Source organism: Ailuropoda melanoleuca, chromosome 11 (genome assembly GCF_002007445.2).
Source record: "Ailuropoda melanoleuca isolate Jingjing chromosome 11, ASM200744v2, whole genome shotgun sequence".
Classification (NCBI taxonomy): Eukaryota; Metazoa; Chordata; class Mammalia; order Carnivora; family Ursidae; genus Ailuropoda; species Ailuropoda melanoleuca.
Window position 1 is genome coordinate 19993780 of NC_048228.1, and position 23756 is coordinate 20017535.

Here is a 23756-nt window from a genome sequence, read left to right on the forward strand (position 1 = left end):
AGGCAGGAACCCATGTCTGTATCTTTTTAAAATAATTTTTCTTATTGTGGTAAACAGCACATAACATAGAATTTACCATCTTCACCATTTTCAAGTGTACCGTTCAGTAGTGTTAAGTATATTGCTGTGGAATAGGTCTCCAGAACTTTTCCATCTTGTGAACATGGAAATCTATACTGATCAGACAACAACTCCCCTTTCCCCACCACAACCCAGCCCCTGATAATCACCATTTTACTTTCTATTCCTATGAATTTGATTATTCTAGGTACTCTAAGTAAGTGGAATCATGTAGTTTTTGTCTTTTGGTGACTGGTTTATTTCATTTAGCATAATGTCCTCAAGGTTCATCCATGCTGTAGCATGTGACAAAATTTCCGTCCTTTTTAAGGATGAATTATTCTGTTGTATGTATATACCAAACTTTGTCTATCCATTCATTTGTTGATGGACATTTGGGTTGCTTCAAACTGTTGGCTATTGTGAATAGTGCTGCTAAGGACATGCACATGAAAATATCTCTTCAAGATCCTGCTTCCAATTATTGTGGCTATATATCCAGGAGTGGAATATATGGATCATAGTGTAATTCTATTTTTTATTTTTTGAGGAAGGTCCCATTTTACAATCCCACCAACAGTGAACAGAGTTCCAATTTCTCCCTATCCTTGGCCAACACTTGAGAAACACAACTGTCTTAAGAATCAATTTTTCTTCTGCTTCCTCCCTATGGTCTGATCAAGGTGATTTTGCTCAGTGCCTAACCTGGGCATAAGAAGCTGGGTCTTTGGAGCTAGGGCTAAACTTGTCACTCACTGAATACAAACAGTTTCTAAGGAAAACATATCCTTTATTATGATGAGCAAATTCTAAAAGAGCCAAAAAAAAATTGAAAAGAGTGTTCTTGTCATGTATTTAAAAGTAAAGGAAAGAAGAGAAAACTTTATAGGAGATGGCCTTTAATTCCAGTGTTTTGAAATTCTCCAGTAAAAGTTGGTACCACAAATTTGGTGATTAGCTGGAAATTATTCTAGCGGAAAAACTTCACACTGAGCTGCAAAGACACTTTGCAAATCTAGTGAAAACTTCTGTGAGGTGGTCTTCCTGACTTGAGACAATGGAGATTCTAGGAGTCTGGGTAGGCCAAGGTGGCCAGAGTTCACAGAGAGGGCTGTACAAAGCAAGAAGTCCAGAGATCTGAAAAGGGTTCCTTCAGTTTTCAGCAGAGCTCATGCATGGAAAGACACCACCCAAAGCTGAAGAAAGCACCACCTGAAAGGACTGAGGAAACAGTCCCCAGGCTTCATGTAGGACTTGTGTTTCCACCAACCAGAAAGGAAAATCTTGTTGTTCACATTCATGGGGCAGAGTATTCAGACGGGCATCGCTTCAACAGTGAGACAAAATTAGAATAAGGTGGCTCTTGACTCACTCTAAAAGTTTAGAAGCAAGCTTGAAAAAGATCAAACAATTTCCTAACTTGATTGAGTCCCAAAACAAAGTTCAAGGATATTTATAGGCTCACAAATGCCCACCATCCTACGTAGTGAAATTTACAATGTCTGGCATCCAGCCAAAAATTACCAGGCATGGAAAAAAAGCCCATATTGCAGAGAAAAATAAATCAATAGAAACTGACCTCAAAATGACAGTTATTATAACTGTATTTCATCAGTTCCAGAAGGTAGAGTAAAAATTAGGTGGAATTACGAACATGGGAGGGAGATGTAAAAATGATCCAAATCAAAGTTCTAGAGATTAAAAAATATATAATGTCTGAAGTGAAAGCACAGATATCTGAATTTGTTTCCTAGCTGCCACTTATTTGCCATGGCAAGTTACTTAAACTCTCTGAGTCTCAATGGCTTCATCTGTGAAATGTGGATAATATTTATTTGCAGTGCTTTTCAGGATTAGAGGAAATGTGAGTCAAGTGCTCAGCACAGGGCCTGGCACATGGTGAGTGCTTAATAAATGACAGGGAACACTGTGGGAAAAAAAAAAGGAAAAAGAAGTCAGTTCATGCATTCCCATTCTCCTGCATGACAAAATAACAAGAAAAGACAGGCTCTGGAAATACATGTCAGCGGAATTTTCAATAGAGTAGAAAGGAAATAATAGATCATGTGTATAACATCTCTAAGGCTTATTTCAGAAAATGTCTAAGCCTCTAATTTCTTTTAATCTCTTTCTTCTCTTCACCAACTCTGAGGAGTGATGTTACTAGAAACTGAGAAAGAAAAAGGAAAAAGAGCAGGCCTTATGGCGGTTGGTGAAGGAAAGCTGGTTCCTGAAAGGGGGCCTTCTCAGCACGTGCGAGTTGCTTTTGGCTGTCGCCATTGGAGGAATCCCTCCCCGAGCACCTGTAAACTGATGCTGCAAACACCCTATTCTGCATCCCGCATGAACACGCCATATATTTGAGCAGAGAACATTGCCTAATCTATTTTTCCCCCTTCTACTCTTAATAGATTGGAGCACAAAAGCCTGAGAGAGGGTGACCTGCCAGACAAAGGGCCTTTGAGTTCCTTGGAAAAGTAGACTTGGAGGAGGATGGAAGGAATCCAAGTGGCCCTATTATTTCCACTTGCACTAATTAGACATTTTTCTGTCAGCTATTGAGCACTGCTGAGAGGCCAAACTCACTGAATTCATTTCTAAAGTGTTTACAGAAGTTTGCATCTGTTTGTGTCTCTTCAGGAGGAAAATAAGCACTTCAATAGCATTGTGGAAAATCTAAACGAAGCATCCTATTCTGGAGGACCTGGCATCCCCACAGCTGCATAATTTAGCTCTGCTAGCTCAAGGCCGAACCTCTCTCTCCAAAACCTAACGATGCAAAATGCAGAGAAGTCAACTCAGGAGAATCTTTTCTTTCTTGTCATTGTCTTTCCTCTCCCTCTTTTGAAACAGCAGCATGCTGTGCACTACATACAGATTTAGGTGGGTATCATTCTTGTAGCCCCTCTCTCGCGTTTCTACCAGCACTCTGAGAAATTAATACCCACTTTCATTTGCTGCCAAGTGAGGGGATAGTAAATTCCTCAGCAGCAACGCAGAATACATCACCATCCTGGGAATCTCCCCCAAATGTACGCCCGGGGAGCACTCTGACTTCAGAAGGAGGGGAATGAAAGGAGGCCAGAGTGTGTGGCAGGGAAGGACACGAAAAGAGAAAGTTTCCCTACGTGGTAAAATGTGCCTGGGTTATGCACAATTAGATTAACATGAAAGAGAGTCCCTCCCCCACCCCCACTCCCCAAAAAAGAAAGAAAAAGAAAACAACACAAAAACCCTCACCCACGGCCTACATGGGCAGTGCCTTTGAAATGCATATTGGTCTACGTGGAATTTGATTCAGGATTCTTTTGTTGGGGTTTGTAGGCCTATGACTGACCTACCATCACAGAGACTCAAAAATATGATCTTTTTAGACAATCTCACAGCAACAGAATTTTAGTGTTGGAATCAACATAGGATAACTCAAGAAAAAAAATCAAAAATTCGAACAGGAATTCTATCCCTTTGTCTTCCCTCAGCCTGACATAAAGGCTGTCAGATTGTCCACATGGCCACCAAATTGTGTTTTTCTTGTTGACTGACCATGTTCCGATACAAATGTGTGGATGTAGATAAGAGAGTGTGCTGGATTTCTAGAGACAGGCTTACAAATATGTGTGTGTGTGTGTGCACACGCGTGTGCAATAACCCCACAGTTGTTTTTTCTCATCTGTTTTCAGAATGGAAATACGGGGTTCTAATTGAGTTTATGGCACAAAGGGAACTTCATGGCTAGAAAGCTGAGTCAGGTGGTAAAGGAATTAAACTCCACAATGAGATTTCAATACACAGATGATTGAAAAAATGCTAAAGAGCCTTTGCTAAGGGCTTTTACTGAACAGCAGCAAGGAAAATTGTGTGCCGTTTTCATGGTTCCTTGCATTAGTGGTAGCCCCTCCCGGTACTGAGCATCAAGTTTGGGTCCCAGCTATGGGTTCAAAGCCGGGATACATTCGCAGCAATGACAATGGCAGCTGTTCTCTAGGGGGGCTGGGTGAGGGGACTCAGAACTGAAGCCATCTGGCATTGCAATTGGCAGGAATAGTGTAAAGGGAAATTATTGCTGCATAGCAAATTGGGAGATTGGAAAAAGGCAGGGGAAAGTGGGGGAAGATGTCCTGAGGTGAGGAATTAGCAGAATAAATAAATGAAAAGTGAGGATGTCTGCATATTTATACATCAACAATAAATCAGACGAAGAGTAGAAGCCATCGAACTGGACTACTCAAGGTCAATGGAAGACCAAGCATATCATGCTCCGTGTTCACCCACCCACTGATGTGGAGAGGGAGGAAGAGAAAAAAACTTGAACTTTCCTAAAGTTTATGCCCAAGGCCAGTGAACATTTCATCAACCTGCCTTTGTTTTACTGGTGGAACATGCAGATTCAAGCCCTTTTGAAAAATAGTTATATATCTTTTTCTTTATATACCTAAAGATAACATTTCAATTGTCTCTCCCTGTTTTTCATCCTTTCTCTCTCAAATCTACCATAGATGGAGTTGGCTATCTTTTAAAAGAAAAAGAAAGCAGTTTCCAAACAGAGAACCACCTACCCAGGATCCTAGTGGAATCTCATGGTCCCTGGGAGCCAGGGACCTGCATGCCTTAGTCTCTTCAAGGTTGCCATGGCCACCATGACTCCAGTCATCATTGGTCATTTCAACATCCACAACGATGATTCGCTCAGCACACCGGTCTCTCTTGCCACAGCCTCCATACTTTCAACAATCTTGTTCTACACCAGCCTTAGTCCCTATGACTACGGTACCTATGACTCCCATGGTCAGAAATACCCTAGAACTTGCCATTTTGGTGGCAGCACAGTCCGAATCTCAATTTGACCACTTGGTTCTCTGATATTTATCTCATATTCTAGCTGCCTTTATCAGGACCTCAACTCCAACAATTCTGTAACCCCTTAGGGACAACCACATAATCCACTGACTCTACTATTTTTTGCTATGCTATCAATTCCCTCATGTTCTTGCTTGATTCTTTAAATTCCCAGGGTGCATCAATATAGTGACTTTTTAAAAAAGCATTCTTGACTCCTTTGTCACTTTCTGATTCTGTCACGTTTGTCTGGCAATTCCAATCATATTTATTGTTAAGGGAAAATGTTGGCCTCACATTAAAATCACCTAGGGGGACTTTAAAAAGTTCAGATGTCCAGATGGCACCCCAGACCAGTTAAATCGGATTCTCAGCAAGTGTACCCACTCATTGATTTCTTTTAATATTCCCAGGTGATTCCAAAGTACAGGTATAGCTGCAACCTCCCAAGCTAGCCTGACTGTTAGCCTTTCCCCATCCCTCATTTCCTCCTTCTTGCTAAAGATGGAACAAATTATCTAATGGGTGGAGTATACCTGCCTCAGACCTTCCTCTCCCATCTTTTCTTTTCTTTTAAAGATTCTATTTATTTATTTGAGAAAGAGAGAGAGAGCACAGAGGGAGAGGGAGAAGCGGACTCCCCTGCTGAGCAGGGAGCCCAACTCGGGACTCGATCCCAGGACCCTGAGATCATGACCTGAACCAAAGGCAGATGCTTAACCAACTGAAGCACCCAGGTGCTCCTCTCCCATCTTTTCAAAACTTTCTTCCTGTTCTGCAATAAGGGAAGGAGACTGCCAGCAACAAGATGAGTCTGGGGTGGAGAATTTACCAACCCACTTGTCTGAACACCTACAGCTACATTCTCCTATCCATTTTAGAATAATGACAGTTGCGGGGCGCCTGGGTGGCTCAGTTGTTAAGCGTCTGCTTTCAGCTCAGGTCATGATCCCAGGGTCCTGGGATCGAGCCCCACATGGGCTCCCTGTTCCACTGGCAGGGAGCCTACTTCTTCCTCTCCCACACTCCCTGCTTGTGTTCCCTCTCTCGCTGGCTCTCTCTCTGTGTTAAGTAAATAAATAAAATCTTAAAAAAAAAAAGAATAATGACGGCTGCTCTTTTGCATCTATCTTTCAGTTGGTTCTGAACACAGGAGGTGATGATGTATGTTATTTATTGTCATTTACAATCCCCGAATTATATCTACTTCTCTACTTAACCCAAACCTCTACCCAAACAATTTTAATATGGCTGGAGAAAAACACACAATCATGACACTTTAAATTTATGGCCATAACCTTAAGTTGGCCCTCAGCTCAGCCTCACAGTCCAGCTATGCTCACACTTTCTGCTCTCTTCTCAAGCTGCCACACTCCCCATGGACAACCTGGCTTCTTATTTCACTGAGAAAACAGTCAATGAGAAGCGACTTTCCTCATTGTCTTACCCAGATTTACCAACCCTCTTGCGGTAGAGCCCATGTTCCAACCTACGCTCCCATTGGCAGGTTTAAGGCCAACCTCCCACTTAAGGCCAACCTCCCGCTCAGTTCTATCCCTTCCTCTTTGTTCGAGGACACTGCCTGTAAACATGCCCTTTCTCTTTTTGCATCATTGATTTCCTCATCTCTACTGGATCATTCTTATCAGCATACAAACCTTAACCTTCTATCTTTAAGAAGTTTTCCTTTACCCATACATCTTTGTCTTTGTCCATTCAAGCTGTTATAATATAAAATGCTATAAACTGGGTGGTATAAACTCTGTTATAAACAACAGAAATTTATTTCTCACAGTTCTGGAGGCTGGGAAGTCAAAGGGCAAGGTGCCGGCAGATTCAGTGTCCGGTAAGAGCCCACTTCCTAATTCACAGATGCCATTTTTTCCCTGTGTCTCCCTGGGGCCTCTTTCATGAGGGTGTGGATCCCATTCATAAGGGCTCTGCCTTCATGGCTTAGTCACCTCCCATAGGCCTCACCTCCTAATACCTTCACCTTGAGGGTTAGGATTGCAACATAGGAATTTGGGGTGGGTGAGGGGACATAATACTTGGTCCACAGCAATCTCTCCCCAGATCCTATCCCATTGTCTCTGCCCCCCTTTATAGCCAATCTCAAGAGTTGTCTAAACTCACTGTCTTTATATCCTCATTTCCCATTCTTTCTTAAATCTGTATCTTTCACCCTCAACACTCCACTGAACCCATCCTTTTCAAGGTTGCCAACAACCTCCAAATCCAATGACCATTTATTAATCCTCATTCAAATTCCTAGAAACATTTGAGTGAGTCAATTAATCCCTCCTTTTTACTCACATGATTTCTGGCATTTCACGCCCTCCTGGTTTTCTTTCTACTTCACTGGCGTCTCTTCTTCACTCTACTCTGCTGGAGTATTCTTCTTTTCCAGCCTCTGGGTGTTGAATGCCCTAAACCTCAGTCCTGAAACTGCTTCTCTTCTCTAGCTATACTCTAGCTAGACTGTCCCATAGCCTCAAAGATCATTTCTGTTGGTGAATCCCAAATTTGAACACCATCCTGAGTCTCCTTCCTGGAATGCAGCCTTGTAGATGAAACTGCCTAGACAACAGTTAGCTTGTCAATTAGGTATCCCAAAATTAGCATATTTAAAACAGAGCTCTTTATTTTCTCTTCTATACTTGCTTCTCCCTCTGTGTCCTCCCGCTCAGTAAAAACAATCCATACATTCATTTGCTTAGGACAAAACTTTAGAGTTTTGACTCCAAGTTTGTGACTCTTTTCCTCTTGTCCAACCTGTCAGCAAATCCTGTTGGCTGTGCTTTTAAACTACATACACATGTCTACAACATTTATTATTGAAGTTAATGTCATGGTTATATGTGGTGACAAAGAAATGTTAGTGAAGCCTGAGAAATTGGGATCCTTATACCTTCTTCTTCTTCTTTTTTTTTTTACTATGAAAATGTCTGTAAAACCATAGCAAAACTATTTTCTTAGAGGAACTTTTCACTGGAAATAAACATAAAATGAAAAGCAAAATCAAAGTCCATATTAGTTGATGTAACACTTAACTGTGGACAGAACTTAATTGAGTTGAGGCTCATGAGCTTAATCTCAAAAATGAGGGGGAACTCATCATTGCAATGCACTCCATTAATAGGGGAAAACTTTGCACATGAAGCTTTATAATGTAGCAAATTCTTGGCATATGATTTACTGAGAATTCATTCATTCACCCAACAAAATATTTATTGAGCATCTCCTAGATGCATCTTATAGGCATTGGATATATAATAATAACAAAGACAGACATGATGTAATCTGATCTGTAAACATCCTGAAGATGCAAATTCTCAGCTAAATGGATTGGGTGGCTTTTAGAAAATATAGAACATGTGAATGTCAGAGTTAAAAGCGGAAATTTAATATTTAGATCACAAGCTGAGCATACAATCTGAGTCAACACATGGACACGAGTCCAAGAATGGGTCCCTAGAAGAAGGGTTATTTAATGCAGAAGATGCATTCTTCTCCCGTGTCCTAACCACCTTGACTGCTGGGGACATGCCCTCCCTTCCCAAAGAGGACCAAGTCTGGTCAAAGGCAAAGGTTTTACCTAATATGGAATTAGAAGACCCTTGTAACTGATGTTACAAGGTGTTCATTTGTTTCCTGGGAACTAAGTCCACCTCATGTGGATATTACTTCTCTTAACAACCAATGGGTTTTTGTGAGAGAGATTATAGCTAAGAAGTCTCAGGCTTTGCCCTTAAGGCATTCCAGGGGGCATTCCAGAATACTGGGTCACCACCATCTATGCTTTTTCTATTTCAATGGCTGTCTTGAATGGTTGCAGAGGAAGAGGCCAGCTTGACAATCAGTTTTGCAGCCTGGGGTTCTCTCACAGCTACATTAGTGATAACTTTCCTCTCTCTCTCTCTCTTTTTTAATAGTGGTGGTGTGGGTCTGCTGGTGCTGGGGAAGGGACTTACTTATGAAGAAGTTCACCTGTCAGATTCACTAACATACTGTTTGGAGTGTTAAGTTGTTTGCATTGTTTAAAAGGTTGCCTATATACATTAATAAATAAATCTGAAAATATTTCAGTCATTGATGTCCTGATAGCAAAATTCATCTAGAGGCTTGATTACTTGATCTTAGCTTCTGCTTTTTTTTTTTTTAAATTCACATTTCATTTGTTTTTTTCATGTAAGTAGTATATTCACATAGTTCAAAATGTACTTATAGTGATATAGTGAAAAGTCTGCCACCCTGGCCCAAGCTCCTACCTCCCCTCCAAGAAGGTGATTGACATTGTCTATTTCTTACATGTCTTTCCAGGGAGGTTTATTTTTTGTTTTTGGTTTTTTTTTTTGAGTAATAACTCAGTTTATTAACAACTAAATGGTATTCTTAAAAATATAAATGAATACTAAGGGTAACATTGGAATATCAAAATATTTGAAAATCTACAAAATATTTTATACCTGCTTCCTTTTTTTAGTATTGTGACTTTTATTCTTGTGACTTATTCATTCCATAACTAGCAGCTTGTATCTCCCTCTCCCCTTCACCCATTTTTCCATCCTCTCACTCCCCTCCCCTCTGGCAACCATCAGTTTGTTCTCTGTATATACAGGTCTGATTCTGCTTACTTGTTTACTCACATTTTTTTAAGATTCCAGATATGAGTGAAATCACATGCTATTTGTCTTTCTCAGTTTGCCTTATTTCACTTAGCATAATATCCTCTAGGTCCATCTAAGTTGTTGCAAATAGCGTGATCTCATCCTTTTTATGGCTGCATAATATTCCATTACATATAAATATAAATGCACACAAACACACACACTGCATCTTCTTTATCCATTAGTCTACTGATGGACATTTAGGTTGCTTGACTTGACTACTGTAAATAATGCTTCAATAAACATAGGGGTGCATATATCTTTTTGAATCAGTGTTTTTATTTCTTTGGATAAATACCTAGCAGTGCAATTATTGGATCCTATGATATTTCTATTTTTAACTTTTTGAGAAACATCCATGCTGTAGTTGTGCCAATTTACATTCCCACCAACAGTGTATGAGGGTTCCTTATTCTCCACATCCTTGCCAACACTTGCTATTCCTTGTCTTTTTGATTTTGCCATTCTGACGGGTGTAAGAAAATATCTCATTGTGGTTTTGATTTGCATGTCCCTGATGATTAGCGATGTTGAGAATGTTTTCATGTGTCTGTTGGCATCACTATATCTTCTTTGGAAAAAAATTTCTATTCAGGTCCTCTGCCTATTTTTTAATCAGATTGCTTGCTTTTCTGGTATTGAGTTGTAGAAGTTCTTTATATATTTTGGATATTAACCCCGTATTGGATACATCATTTGCAAATATCTTTTCTCATTCAGTAGGTTGCCATTTTGTTTTGTTGATGGTTTCCTTTGCTGTGCAAAATCTTTTTATTTTGATGTAGTCCCAATAGTTTATCTTTGCTTTTGTTTCCCTTGAGCTTCTGTCTGTCTTGCCTCATAATTATAAAAATCCCATCTAGCCCTAAGCCATGTCCTTTAGTCAATTAGCTTATACCATAATAATAGCTACCATTTATTGAATGCCAGGCACCATTCTAAGCATTCCATGTTATCCACTCACTTAATATTCCAATCTATGAAGTAGGTACTGTTGTTATGATCATTATAGATGCAGTGTACATAGGTTGCCCGTGACGACAAGCTAAAAGGGGGCAGCACCTGGATTCAAACCCAAGCAGTCTAGCTACCAAGTCAGTTTCCTTAGCCTCTACCTATACTGTCTTAATTTTATTAAGATTGTCATTGTTACCAAAACCATATACTAGAATAGTGGCAGTACATAGTACAAAGAGAACTGTTTGGACCTCATTGTCCCTAGGGCTTTTTACTGGTTCTTAAAGTATTAATTATCACTGAAAGGACTGAAAGCTGACTTGTGCCTGTTGCAATTTTAACAGCTATGCATACTTAGAGAAACAAATGGACTGACCTGTCACTTTATAATCTTATAGTCCAAGAGAATCATATTCACACTAGCACAGCAGAAATAAATGTTCAGTCAGTAAGGGTTAGCCTTGCTTTAATAAAACCTCATTAAGGAAAAAAATCTCAGATTACTATACTAGGAAATGTCAGCTTAAGGAATGGTTATTCATGTCACAAAGTAGTCTTCATGATTCACTATAATATTCTTCAATAATGAGCTTCTATAATATATTTAAAATATGATTCAATTACAAATATGTTATTAATGACAAATAAGATACTTAAAAAGGGGAGTAAAATAGTGGCACTTCAGCCAGGTTGTACATTAGAGTCAATAGTGATGTTTTGTTAATACAGATTCTTGGATCTCAATAGAGATCTAAAATCAGAATCTCTAGGTGTATTTTAAAGCTGCCCTTTTCCCCATCCCTCCCACCCCAACTCACACAGACATCCCAGATAATCTTGATTCATTGAGCAGTATTTGAAATCTCTATCATAGCCATTAAAGTCATAAACAGGTATAAGTAATGTACATTTTAAGCATATTAGGCAAAGATACAGTTTTCCCCAAAGAGTGAAGGGAAGCTGTCACAGTTTTGTGGTCAAAGTAATAAAATGAGAAAGCTACTGAGAGAGAAAGTTAGGAGTCTGATCTCCAAGCAAGGCTTTTTAGGTTTCCACCTGACAATGACTCCAGAAAGCCCAGAAATCTCAATTTCATATACAGTGTCAGTGGGAATAATACATGCCTACTATGATAAGTTTTCAATAACCATGAAAGAAACATATTTTGCTTCCAGTCTTTAATGCTGAATAAATAGAAAAAGTTCCAGAATAAGTTGGTAATACTTTCAAAATGTGATAGAATATACCTACGTATAGAAAAGAAGCCAACTTGTTGGGGCTATTCTCATGAGAGAGTCAGTCACCTTAGTTGCTACCGGGAGATACTGCAGGAAAGTGCAAAAGGGGGGGGATTTGAGTGTACTGAGGCGCTACCTGATTTGGGGTAATTTATTTGACTTTTTAATTTCAACTTTCTTATATATAAATATGGATAATAACACCACATAGATTACTGAGAAAACTAAAGAAAATATATGTAAAGTGCTCAACAGCAGATGCTCAATAAATAATAACTCATTATTTTGAGAGTCGGTTGGGGGTAGATCTATGGAATCAGTCTCTCAGGTCTCAAAATAGAATGCAAATTCAAAAAGATTCCACTGAAATTTACCAGTAAGAAAGAAATTAAGCTTTACTGACATTTTAAAAAGTGGATGGACACCAGCTCCTTCCTTTGGCTGTATGTCAGAAGGCCACTCATTATGGATGGTGCTTGAGGAAGACCTCATCTTGGAGGGGCCAACAATGAGAACACTGAACTCAGTTTTCAGTTGCTTGTATTGCAGTTTATGTATACCTGGTTAAGTAGACTGACAGATTATATTATCATAAGTCGCAGATACTTTGGAATAATTCATAATGAGAGGACAAAGACTACAGACATCTCAGGGTAAAGTTCTTTAAAGAATTGTCAAATTTAAAGAGTTTTTATATGTATATATATTTTTTATAAACAGACAAGTTCTCCAGAATTTCCTGCCTTTCCTGTGATAAGTGGTTGACAATAGTATGCTATCCAACTGATACTTCGAAGAAATATTTTTCAGGTAATGAGGACTGGAAATGTTTTCATCACGGTGATCTTCATGCCAAAAATAAAGCATCACATAAAAATAACTCACACAAATGGGAAACTTTTAGCCTGTTTAAAAATATTCCACATGAACAGTTTTACGTCCTTTGTTAAAAAAAAATAGTATCTTCTGATTAACTTGCAAAAAGACACAACTGACACTAAGGAAGGTGGAAATTTGTAGCTGAATTTCAACAAATGATTCTTCAGGCTTGGTGGATGGATTGAAATATGAGAGTCATGAATTAGCTGACCTCTTTTATTTGGGATCTACCTATCTTGGAAGCCTAATTTTTTTTTCAGCTATGATGGCCATTAAAGCTAAGTGTTGAAAAAACCTGTCTAAGCCATATCTTCAAAGCACAGTGCTAAGATTTTAAAACTAATTAAACATACCCAATTATAATTTTAACATGAACAAAAATGTTCTCATGCCAAAAACGTAATTCAAGGAATTATTCTAAAATAGTCATTTAATCTTTGTGTTGCTCTTAAATTTCATTCTATAGAAATATATATGTATATATATAACATAGTAAAGCATAGTGCATGTATATAGCATATTTAATGAAAAATTAAATGTATATCAGGGTACCTGCTAAAAAGTTTTTACTGATGGGATGAGCATTAAAAAATATTAAAGACAACTGATTCAGAATAAATTTATCTGTGGGATAATGCAAGTCTCTCTTTTGTGCCATAGAAATACACCCTGAAAAAGAAAGGGCTAATTCTAAATACCTGTGAAATTTGTTGAGCTTAAAAATGTTTAGTGTCTGTTCTTGAAAGGGAGGCAAGTTGGTTGAATAAGCCAGGCAGGTGATTCCACATGATGACAGGATGATGGCAGGCAGAGGGAGAGGGCATAGAGGGAAGTTCTGGGTTCTATCTCAGCCTAGCCACATTGTGGTGTGCTTCGGAGAGTCTCTCAAGCTCCTTGAGCCAATCACTTCATCTGCAAAATTAATCAAATGTCTTTTCCCGGGTTTTCATCCCGAGTGTATGTTGTGAAGAATGTATCAGATTGAATCGTATGAAATTGCCACAATTTGACATTTGTTGACATACAAAGACATAGCCTTTAAACTAGTATAAACAGTGTCAGATATATGGAGATGTATTTTCAGAGACAATATTATTGTTTAAGCTCCTTCTTTATTTCACATATACAAAGTGGGCGATGGCATTCTTACCTGCTGACAGGACTGAATAAACACACCCCGAGGACTTATCCTTTTCTGGAAGGCATTGCTTTCTTCTGTCTGCCCAGCTGTGCAACCTGTTCATTTCCTGCATTTTGAACTGGGCTGCTCTGCTCGCTCATCTTAGTTGGATCAACTCCTCCAAGACTTGGCTCAGCCTTTGGGTCTCATTATGGGGAGACATGAAACTCATGCCATAGGGTTAGCCCTCATCAAAGGGATAACTCGCATGCCTGATTCTGTGGCAACCAAAGTTTCGTTGGTAGAATTTTAAAAACAAGTCATCTTTTTAATTTATCTTCCACTGAAACTTGAAAGTACCGTATTAAAAGGGGCAGTTTTTGGCACAGTTTTAGAGCAGCTTAAACCCTTAGTGATTTTAATCATACTCTATCTTAGAGTCTGAAACTTCATAGGCCTTGGGGCTAATATTTATCTTCCAAGGGCGCTTAACTTTCATTCATTAAACGAAATTTATTTTTGATGAATCTGAACATTTTGTCTGATTGCTTTTCAAAAGAAGAACTACAAGGTTCAGTAGAAGAAACTAAAGTTTTAAATGTTGACAATAGGAAATGATAAAATGTCTGTCTTAATTGATTCTGCTCTGCGTACAAAAGTCCAATCATGTGAACAGAGGGGATGCAGGGCAGATGATAGGGCAGCAGGAAGGATAGGAAGGCAGCAGGGAAAGGCTGGCCCAGTCCTGCAAAAGGCCCATGTGAAGGTTGGAGCCGTGTAGACTCAAAGAGGACACGTCAGGCTCAGGACCAGGAAGCCAGGGTACCGTGTCCTGTGACTCCCACTGACTGGCTCTGTGACTTATGGTGAGCCACTTCTTTCTCTCTCTGGGTTTCAGTCCCCCATCTATCAAATGATGGACTTGAAATAGATGATCTCTAAATTTCCAGTTATAGATGACTCCAGTTATTGTGAACAATCAAAAAAACATATATATAAAGAATAAAAGTAACTAGTAATCCCACCACTTTAACGAACATGTTCGCCCAAATTTATTTAGATTTTGTTGTTCAGGATTACTATTAGGTGCTTTTGTAAGATGTACATTTACACTTTTTTTTAAAAAATTAACTGAGATTTCCCCCAGGGATTTAAGCAAGAAAAAGTGTCTGATTGCTCTTTTAGAAAGACAGTTCTGGCGGCAGTGTGGAGTGAAGCTGGCGAGTGACGGTGATAATGGGTACTGTCTGCCAATCTATTTCTCTGTCTCCCCCTTCTGAGCACGTGGTAGAATTGTGTTTCCCTGCCTTCTTGAAGTGAGATGTGACAACATGGTTTAATTTGACCTATGGTCACCACCAAACCCACCTTAAAATGACCTATGGTCACTTCTGCATGCATGTATTTAAGAGCCACTGTGCAGTTCATCATTTCCCCTTCCTCCTGCCATGGCAACCAGCGACCATTCTAAATGGTAGATATTCCATCAAGCTGGATCCCTGAGGGAGAGTGACATGAAGTAGAGAGCTCTCTTCTCCGCCCCCTCCCCTCAGATGGACATACAGCAAGACAAAGAAACAAACCTTTATTGCTTCAAATCTCTAAGATTTTGGCTTTTTTCTTTTTCTGCAGCATAAGCTTACTATCCTTATTTATACAGAGGACATGACTAGAGGTAGGGAGAAGGGTTCGATATAATCCAGGAAGGAGATGTTATGGTCTGAACCAGTATGATTGCAGTAGGGTTGGAGAAAGGAAGATGCATTTGAGAGATATTTAAGAGGAAACAGGGGGGCTTGATGATCAGTAAGATATGAGGGTTGAAGGGGAAGATAGAATTAAAGATGATTCCCAGGTCTTGATTGGGGTAATTGGGAGGTTCATGGTACCATTTACTAACATTGTGATCACTGGAGGAAGACAAAATGTAGTTGATGGAGTGAGAGAAACTTGGGAGATGATGAGCCAGTTTGGGGCCTAGTGGACTTGAGATATCTGGGACATCCAAATGGATATGGTTAGTGGGCTATTGACTGTACTATAGCCCCAAACTGAATGAACTATAAAGAACGATATGTTTTTTCCAATGTATTTATTTTCTCCAGTCATGTTTAAGGATGAAATAATATAGTAAATATTATACCCTTCTTTTTTTTCTTTTAGAACCTATTTTTGTTGAAGTGTTCTTTTGAATAAATTCTGTTCTTCATTGTGGACTGTGGTTTATTTTGCCTTCTTCCCTATAGAGGCATAGGACTGCACACCAAGAAACTTGAAGTTGTTTGAAAGCTTTCTTGCTTTATTATCTTTCACATGTACATCAGCCAGCTTTCCCTTAGTGTATTAGTTTCCTGTGGCTGCCATAACAAAGCACCACAAACTGGGTGGCTTAAAGCAATGGAGATGTATTGTTTCAAAGTTCTGGAGGCTCAAAGTCCAATATCAGGCTGTCAGCAGGACCACGCTCTCTCTAAGGTTGCACACCTTTCTCTCAGCTTCTGGTGTTGCCAGAAATCCTTGGCATTCCTTGGCCTGTAGCTGCATAATCCAATCTCTGCTTCTATCATCACATGGCATTCTCTCTGTATCTCTGTGTCTTCCCATGGCCATCTTCTTATAAGCACACAAGTCAGATTGGACTAAAGTCTTACCTTACTCCAGTACGAACTCAACTTAGCTAATTACATCTGCAGCGACCCTATTTTCAAATAAAATCATATTGCAAGATACCGAGGGTTAGGACTTCAATGTATTTTGGTGGGGGAACAAATGGACCCATATCACTTGGTAAGACTGTGATAACCCCAAAATTTCAGTGCCTTTAACAACAGAGTTATTTTGGTTGTTGTTCATATTTGGCATTGGCTGCAGTTTGGCTCTGAGACTCTGCTCCATGTATCTTGCCGTTTTCAGGATCCAGGCTGAGGGAACAGCCATTATCTTGTTCATAAGGCAAAGAAAAACTTCCGATGGCTGAACCACACAATGGCTTATAAAGCTTCTGCTTGGGACTGGCATATGTCACTTCTAATCACATTTCATTGGCTAAGACAGGTCGTAAGGCCAAGTCTGGAAGAATTAGAAGAATATGGGGGTGCCTGGGTGGCTGGTTTAACCATCTGGCTTTGGCTCAGGTCATGATCCCAGGGTCCTAGGATGGAGACCCAGATTGGGCTCCCTGCTCAGCTGGGAGACTACTTCTCCCACTCCCTCTGGCCCTCCCCACCCCCACTTGGGCTCACTCTCTCTCTCAAATAAATAAATAAAATCTTTAAAAAATAAAAAAAAGAGTTAGAAGAATATGTATTGAGCACCCGCCACATATTAGGTGGTCAATAAAGGGAAGTAACCATTCCAACAAGCAGGTCTTTTGACTAAGGGTTGGTTGACCCACCTTTTCATTCAGGTAGTTTCTCCAGGACATGGACTGGATCTTCTCCTTCTCTTGCATCTCCCTGTGTTCTATATATATCAGGTGTCTGGCACATGTTAATACTCAATAAAGTTTTTCTGAATAAATGAGTGAATTTGCAGCTTGCATTTATTTTGCTTTTTACATCCTGATGAAAATGATCTCAGCTATTAAAACCCCAAATCACATAAAGATGAAAATTTCATTTGAAAAAATCACTTGCTGAAAGAATCATAATGCAAAAAATCACCTATTACTGCCTTTGAATTCTCTATTATTCATATGAAAACTGAAATAAATGTGCTTTAAATTAGTTTTAAGAACCTCTTTTTTTTTTTTTTTTAAGATTTCATTTATTTATTTGACAGAGATAGAGACAGCCAGAGAGAGAGGGAACACAAGCAGGGAGAGTGGGAGAGGGAGAAGCAGGCTCCCAGCGGAGGAGCCTGATGTGGAGCCTGATCCCAGAACGCCGGGATCACGGCCTGAGCCGAAGGCAGACGCTTAACGACTGCGCTACTCAGGCGCCCCTTAAGAACCTCTTTAACCCAGGGCTTATTCATGAAGGGGAATTTTATTGCTCCCAGGGATAGCATCTCTCCTTACCTAATCCTCACACCATGTATCTTTCTTCAACTTGACTTTTCATTTCCTAATAAATTTATACTTATCTTTTGCTAAAGACTCTTTTGCCCCTCTCTGCTCCTAGGTTAATCACACTAGACATTTTTAAAACATTTCCCCACAATATTGTAATAACCAACTCTTATGTTTATTACATGCTTATTTATGTTTTAATTTTTGATTCCTTAGTATTTTATTTTAAAAATAAAAATATCCTAACAAGTTAAAGGCACCAAGATTATCTGAAAAGACATGTTAGAAAAATATTCTGGAAGCTAAATATATCAAACTTTATTTACCCACAAAAGTTTTTTTTTTTATTCCACAAAATACCCATGGAATAAAGCTTATCACATTACCCATTTTCATGGTTATACAATTGAAAAGAAAATGGAAAAAATATCCTCATTCTGAGACTGTTTCATCTCCTTGGACTTGACTTTAGTCAACCTCTAAAAATTCCGGTGTATCTCTTTGCAGAGGCACCCTACTAAATTTAGGTTCCCCCCCTCCACAGAAACAGGGCTGAGGAAAGGCCAGTTCCTCATCAAGATCAGGACCCCCGGGGTGCCTGGGTGGGTCAGTCGCTGAGCGTCTGCCTTTGGCTCAGGTCATGATCCCAGGGTTCTGAGATCGAGCCCCGAGCCCGAGCCTGCATAGCATCGGGCTCCCTGCTCAGCGGGAAGCCTGCTTCTTCCTCTCCCACTCCCCCTGCTTGTGTTCCCTCTCTTGCTCTTCTCTCTCTGTCAAATAAATAAATAAAATCTTTAAAAAAAAAGAAAAAAAAAGATCAGGACCCCAAATCTGCAGAGAATGCACAAAACCAAGGCCTATCCAACAATTTTTCTTAGCCTGGCAACCCAGCCTGCTCTCAACCACCGCAGACATGCAAATCCAAACCATGTCCTTTATCTCCTTTTTAAAAGTTTTATTTTCATATTTTCTTTGTGCAGAAATTATCCTTTTTTAGAAGTGTAAAAGTTCCTGGAAAAATTACAAAAGGTGGCATCGACACTGAGGCTGGTGCCATCATCCCCTGGCATCTCAGAAGCAAGGACAGATTTACTACTAAGAACTCTGCTGTGCCCGCCTAAAAGCAAGCTAAACAGAAGCTAACGGTAAATGCCTTCAATACTTTTTGAAAAAAATCCATCAAAGGTTTTGCTGAATGATATTTATAAGGGCCTTACTGTTCTCTTTCAAAAACTGAAATGCCCTTCTCCGACACTCGAAAAAAATCGCCTGTGCTTTTCATCTTTCCGTCTTAGAGTGTAAACATTGTTTTGAGTGAAAAGAGCTGAAGGAGCGCTTACTTTCCCTTGAAATTTTATTTTTAAATAAGAGAGGGAGAAAATCCTTTTTCTGACTAATACTAATAATACAGGTCAAAGTGTCAGGCGATATACAATTAAATGGAAAACAAAAAAGGTTCCCCCTCTTTTTCTCACAGCACAATGGCACTGGAATATAAATTACCGATGAACATGAAATAATACTTCAAAGCCTGTAGGGCAGGGCAGTGCAGTGTTTACAAAGTATTTTCTAGGGCCTGATGAGACATTAAAGATGACGGTAACCCATGGACTTGAGGGTGTTACTGAATAGTCTCAAACGAGCATGAGGTAGGATTTTAGGTCCCTATAGCCTGTGACCCCATGATATGCTTTGTTTCACAGCGCAGCTGCAGTTATCAACAGATGTTTCAGCAATAAATAATTGGTATCATCTCGGAAAAGACCCATCTACCTGGGGAGAGGGCATAATACCAAAAACACTGCCCAGCTATTACAGCCACATTAATCTCCCATCTCTCCAGGTTTCTTGGGGAGCGTGCTGCAGGTGTTTTTTCTGGGAGAGAGCGAACAAACTCTCTCAAGTCAGCAAGCTTTGTGTGGAGTGTAAAGGAGGTTGGCCCCTGCCATAAATTTCTGTCTGTGGCCACACACCAAAGGAGAAAAGATTGGGGGTGGGGAAGAAGAGGGGGGGCACACAGGGAGGGAGGAAATGGGGGAGGCTGTGGAGAACAGAAAGCAAAGCATAAAACACATATAATTTTTCTTGATTAAGTTCAGCCCAAGAGAGTAACATTATAAATGACCCTTAATTTCACCAACTCAGGCACTCAGCAGAATTCTATGCGCAACTTTGATCTGTTATTTGTGGAATTAAGTTTAATTAAATTAAACTTAACAGGGTTTACACTCTAAGCGTAATGTGTATTTTAAAAATAGAGGGAAACTTTTTATGGGAAGGATTCATTTCAAGGCAAAGAAAACCATGGTAAGTTTAGATTTGCGAAAAAACTGTAAGAAGAGATAAGTCGGCTGAATAGACAAGGTCAGCAGCCTTTGACTAATTTTTTTATGTAAGAACAGAATCTCATAATTAATTGATTATTAAAACATGGCCATCCAGCTTCAGTAAAGTATAATATTGAAATCAATGGATAATGGGACAACAAATCATGATTCACTCGAGATACTTTTGACAAGCTAAGATATCAAAAGTCGCGGGAGTTCCCAGAGTGCTACAGTTCTCTGTATTTACAAAACAGAGTGGTTTAGTAATTGTGCACTTGGGGTCTGACACAATAGGAAAGCATCCTAAGAGTCTTTGGGAGGTGTGGTTAATTTATAGCTTGCTGGGGAAGCTAAAGAAAATGATGCTCAGAGTTTAAAAAGCTCCCAGGTTAAATACATCGGGGGCTAAAGAAGCCTAATGGACTGATTTTTAGAGCTGCCACTAGTGATCTTGTGAGCTGGACACAAACATCTTAAATGCCCGATGTCTCTATTTCCCCCAACTGTGACATCCATGCAGTAGACAGAGGGAAAGTAGAAGGAATAATAAATGGGCCCTTACAACAGTCTAACAACTATGAGCAGCTTGTCTCCCAACTCACATTAACCCCCAAATGCAGCAAGAGCAAGTTTTCAAAATACCTTCTTCAGTTTTTCAGCAAAGTCACTACGGGCTTTGCATGCAGCGAAGGGGGATCTGGTAGTTGTGGGACGGACCGAGAGGAGCAAAACCCTGGTTATGGTGATGTGCCGCGTGTCCCTCTCTCAGCCTATGTTTGAAATTCAGAGGAACTGTCTAAGCCCCAAAGGTCAAAGCAGGGGTCCCTCCGTCTGTGAAGCTATCCTGTTCTCACCTCCCTTGGAAGCCTCAAAATTTCTATACCACCGGCGGCCAAATAACACAAGGTAAAGCAACCATTGGGTTTTCAGGAACTGGTTCTAGTCTAAACAAGGTTCCTGGAATCGATGGGATGGAGACTGCTTTTATTGTTGGCCTCCCGCGACCTTAACATTGGAGTCTCCTTTACCCCTTACCCTGCCCCTTCTCTCACACCCGATCAGACTAACTATCCCCCCTCGCTCTTCACCCTATTCTTTCCTTTAGAACACTGGTTCTCAAACTCTAGCATGCACGAAAAACATCTGGAGGGCTTGTCTAATGCTCATTGCTAGACCCTCAGCCCCAGAGTTTTTGATTTGGTAAGATGAGGGTGTGGCCCAAGAATCTGAATATCCCACAAGTCTTCAGGTAATCTAGTGCTGCTGCTGTGAGGTCTCATTTTAAACATCACTGCTGAAGAACTGCCCTGTTCCATAGAATAGTAGCCCTATCCACAGGTGGCTATTAAATTGATTTTTCAAAATTAAATAATACTAAAAAATTCAGTTCTTCAGTCATACTTGCCACATTTCAAGTGCTGGAAAGCCACAGGTGGTGAGGGCTTAATGTATTGGGCAGCAGAGATATGGAACACTTCCAGCATTGCAGGAAGCTCTACTGGGCAGCCTGCATCTTGCTTTAGGGTAAACAAGTCTCAGGGATTCTACCTGCGCTTTCAAGTTCTTCACTTGGGGCTTCCTGAGGGAGAACTGGCAGTGAAAGGGAGGAAGGAGTAGCTCCACCACTCACTGGTCTGTGCCCCTGGGCACATTAATCTCCCTGCACCTTAATTTCCTCATCTGTAAAATGGGGATGACCATGGTAATAATCACTGGCAGGCCATTTGGAGAGTTAAATGAGGTGATGCACGTGCAGTGCTTTGTGAAATCCACGGTGATACACAGATTACAGTTATTATTCTATTCCACTTTTCCACCTATACCAAGCCTGCTAATTTAAAATCCCTGGCTCACCACTGCATTCTTTCCAAGTATTCGCTTTCCTTTGCCTGCAGTCCCCAGTCTACTTAACCCCAGTCTGTTTGTTTATTTGGGGGGGGGGGAAGTGGGGGTTTTGCTATTCTCTTAAGCCTCCAGAGATGCCATTATATGTATGTAGATCAGGGAATCTTTCCTAGATTTCTGTTTTGATAGGCAAAGACAATATCTATACATTTATTTTGGGATGACCCAAAAGCACATTCTCATGTAAACTGATGAAATAAAGATTTTAGGATATTATTATTGTTTGTAATACCCGGTCTTCAGACAAATAAATATTTTTTGAGAAAAAAATACATATAAGCTAATAGACTCTTGCCCTTGGCAATGCTACCAAAAAGAACAATGGCACTCCTTGAAATCTGAGCTCAAATCTGAGCTCATGTGCTATCCATGAGGTCCTCTTCTCTCCAAGGTAGAGACACCAGTTTGATTAATTTCCAATACGTGAGTTGAGGAATAAGCAGGTCAATGACTTTGATTTGATGCTTCCTGAACAGCCTGAATCATGAGGAGATAAGGGAGGGAGGAGGATCCCAGGTTTGGGGGTGGGGTGGGGAGGGACACGGCAGAAGGCAATCATATTGATGAAATAATGATGAATTTATTTTTTTAAGCTCCCCAACTTTTAAAAAGGAGCATTTCAAAATAAAAATGTTACAAGACATGGCAGAACCAAAACTACTGCTTCTGGTGCACCAAGGATATAATACATATTTCAGGATGACAGGTTTCTCCCTTGACCCACTGACCACCCTTCTTCACTTTTACCTGACTTGGCTTTCCAACGGAAGGTCTTATAGGCAAGCGATGCTTTCTAAAAGCTGTTTCCCCCACATTAGTCAATCTGGCAGAGTCGACCATAAGGGTAGGGGCTGTCTTATGCTTCAAAGAAATTTAATCTATTAGACCACTTAGAGGCTAAATGCCTCACTTGGGGGTGTCAGAGGAACAGGTGGCGTGGCTCTCCCTACCAGTAACTGCTGCAACCTGGAGCCAATCACATCCTGCAGGTTTGTTTTGTCCTCTGGGCCCACGGCTTGTTTGTACTGCCACTTTTCAGGCACAAAGGGCCACTTCATTTCCTTTGCCTCCTGGATCAGGGTCCTTAACTCGCTGGGGAGTGAAGCTGAAAAGGTCAGAGTTCAGGTAAGGAAATTGCAGTCAAAGAAAAGGCTGTTGAGTTACCAATGTTATGATGAAGCACCTCAGTGGCAAAAAAACAATTTTTCCTACCTCTTGCTGGCCGGTCTAAAGCTGGTGGTTCTGACTAAAAGAATAATAGCGCAAAGCTATCTGTCAGGGGTGGCCCTGCTCTACTTTGCCCTTCAGGTAAATTGGGGTAGTCAGGCATTAAGAAAGGTTTTTAGCAGGAAGTAAAGCACTTCAGTGACTATCTCTGCATGAAGAATCAGAGAAAGGAATGAAGGAAATATTATTTTCCCTGTAAAATGAGAAAGGGAGTGAGATGGAATGACATTTGGGACTTGTGGCAGCTAGGTAAGGCAGAGAGTCAATTTGCACAACCTCTTTTTACTTCTCCAAGACCTCACCTCACCTCATCGCATACTTTCACTATGGACTACATTTGAACATAGGCGAAATGCAAATGAAATTTGAAATGGTATCAATTTATTGTGAAATGGCCCTGTTTCACATGAGTAGATACATTCAATCTCTTCCTGGGCAGCAAACCTAATCACAGAGGTCCACAATCTCCTAGCCAAACTTAGAAAACACAAAAAGCTCTGGAAACTATATGTTTTTTCTCAAGTTTGGCAC

At 40.1% G+C, this 23756-nt stretch overlaps 1 protein-coding gene across 1 annotated transcript in view; it reads right to left on the reverse strand.

The window, feature by feature from the left end:
- Positions 1 to 23756, reverse strand: part of ALPK1 (alpha kinase 1) — a 125945-nt gene that overhangs the window by 38782 nt on the left and 63407 nt on the right. The window contains exon 4 of the mRNA XM_019797827.2: positions 22949 to 23103. Coding sequence (XP_019653386.2) covers positions 22949 to 23103 — 155 coding nt within the window. The remainder of the gene's footprint in view (positions 1 to 22948; positions 23104 to 23756) is intronic.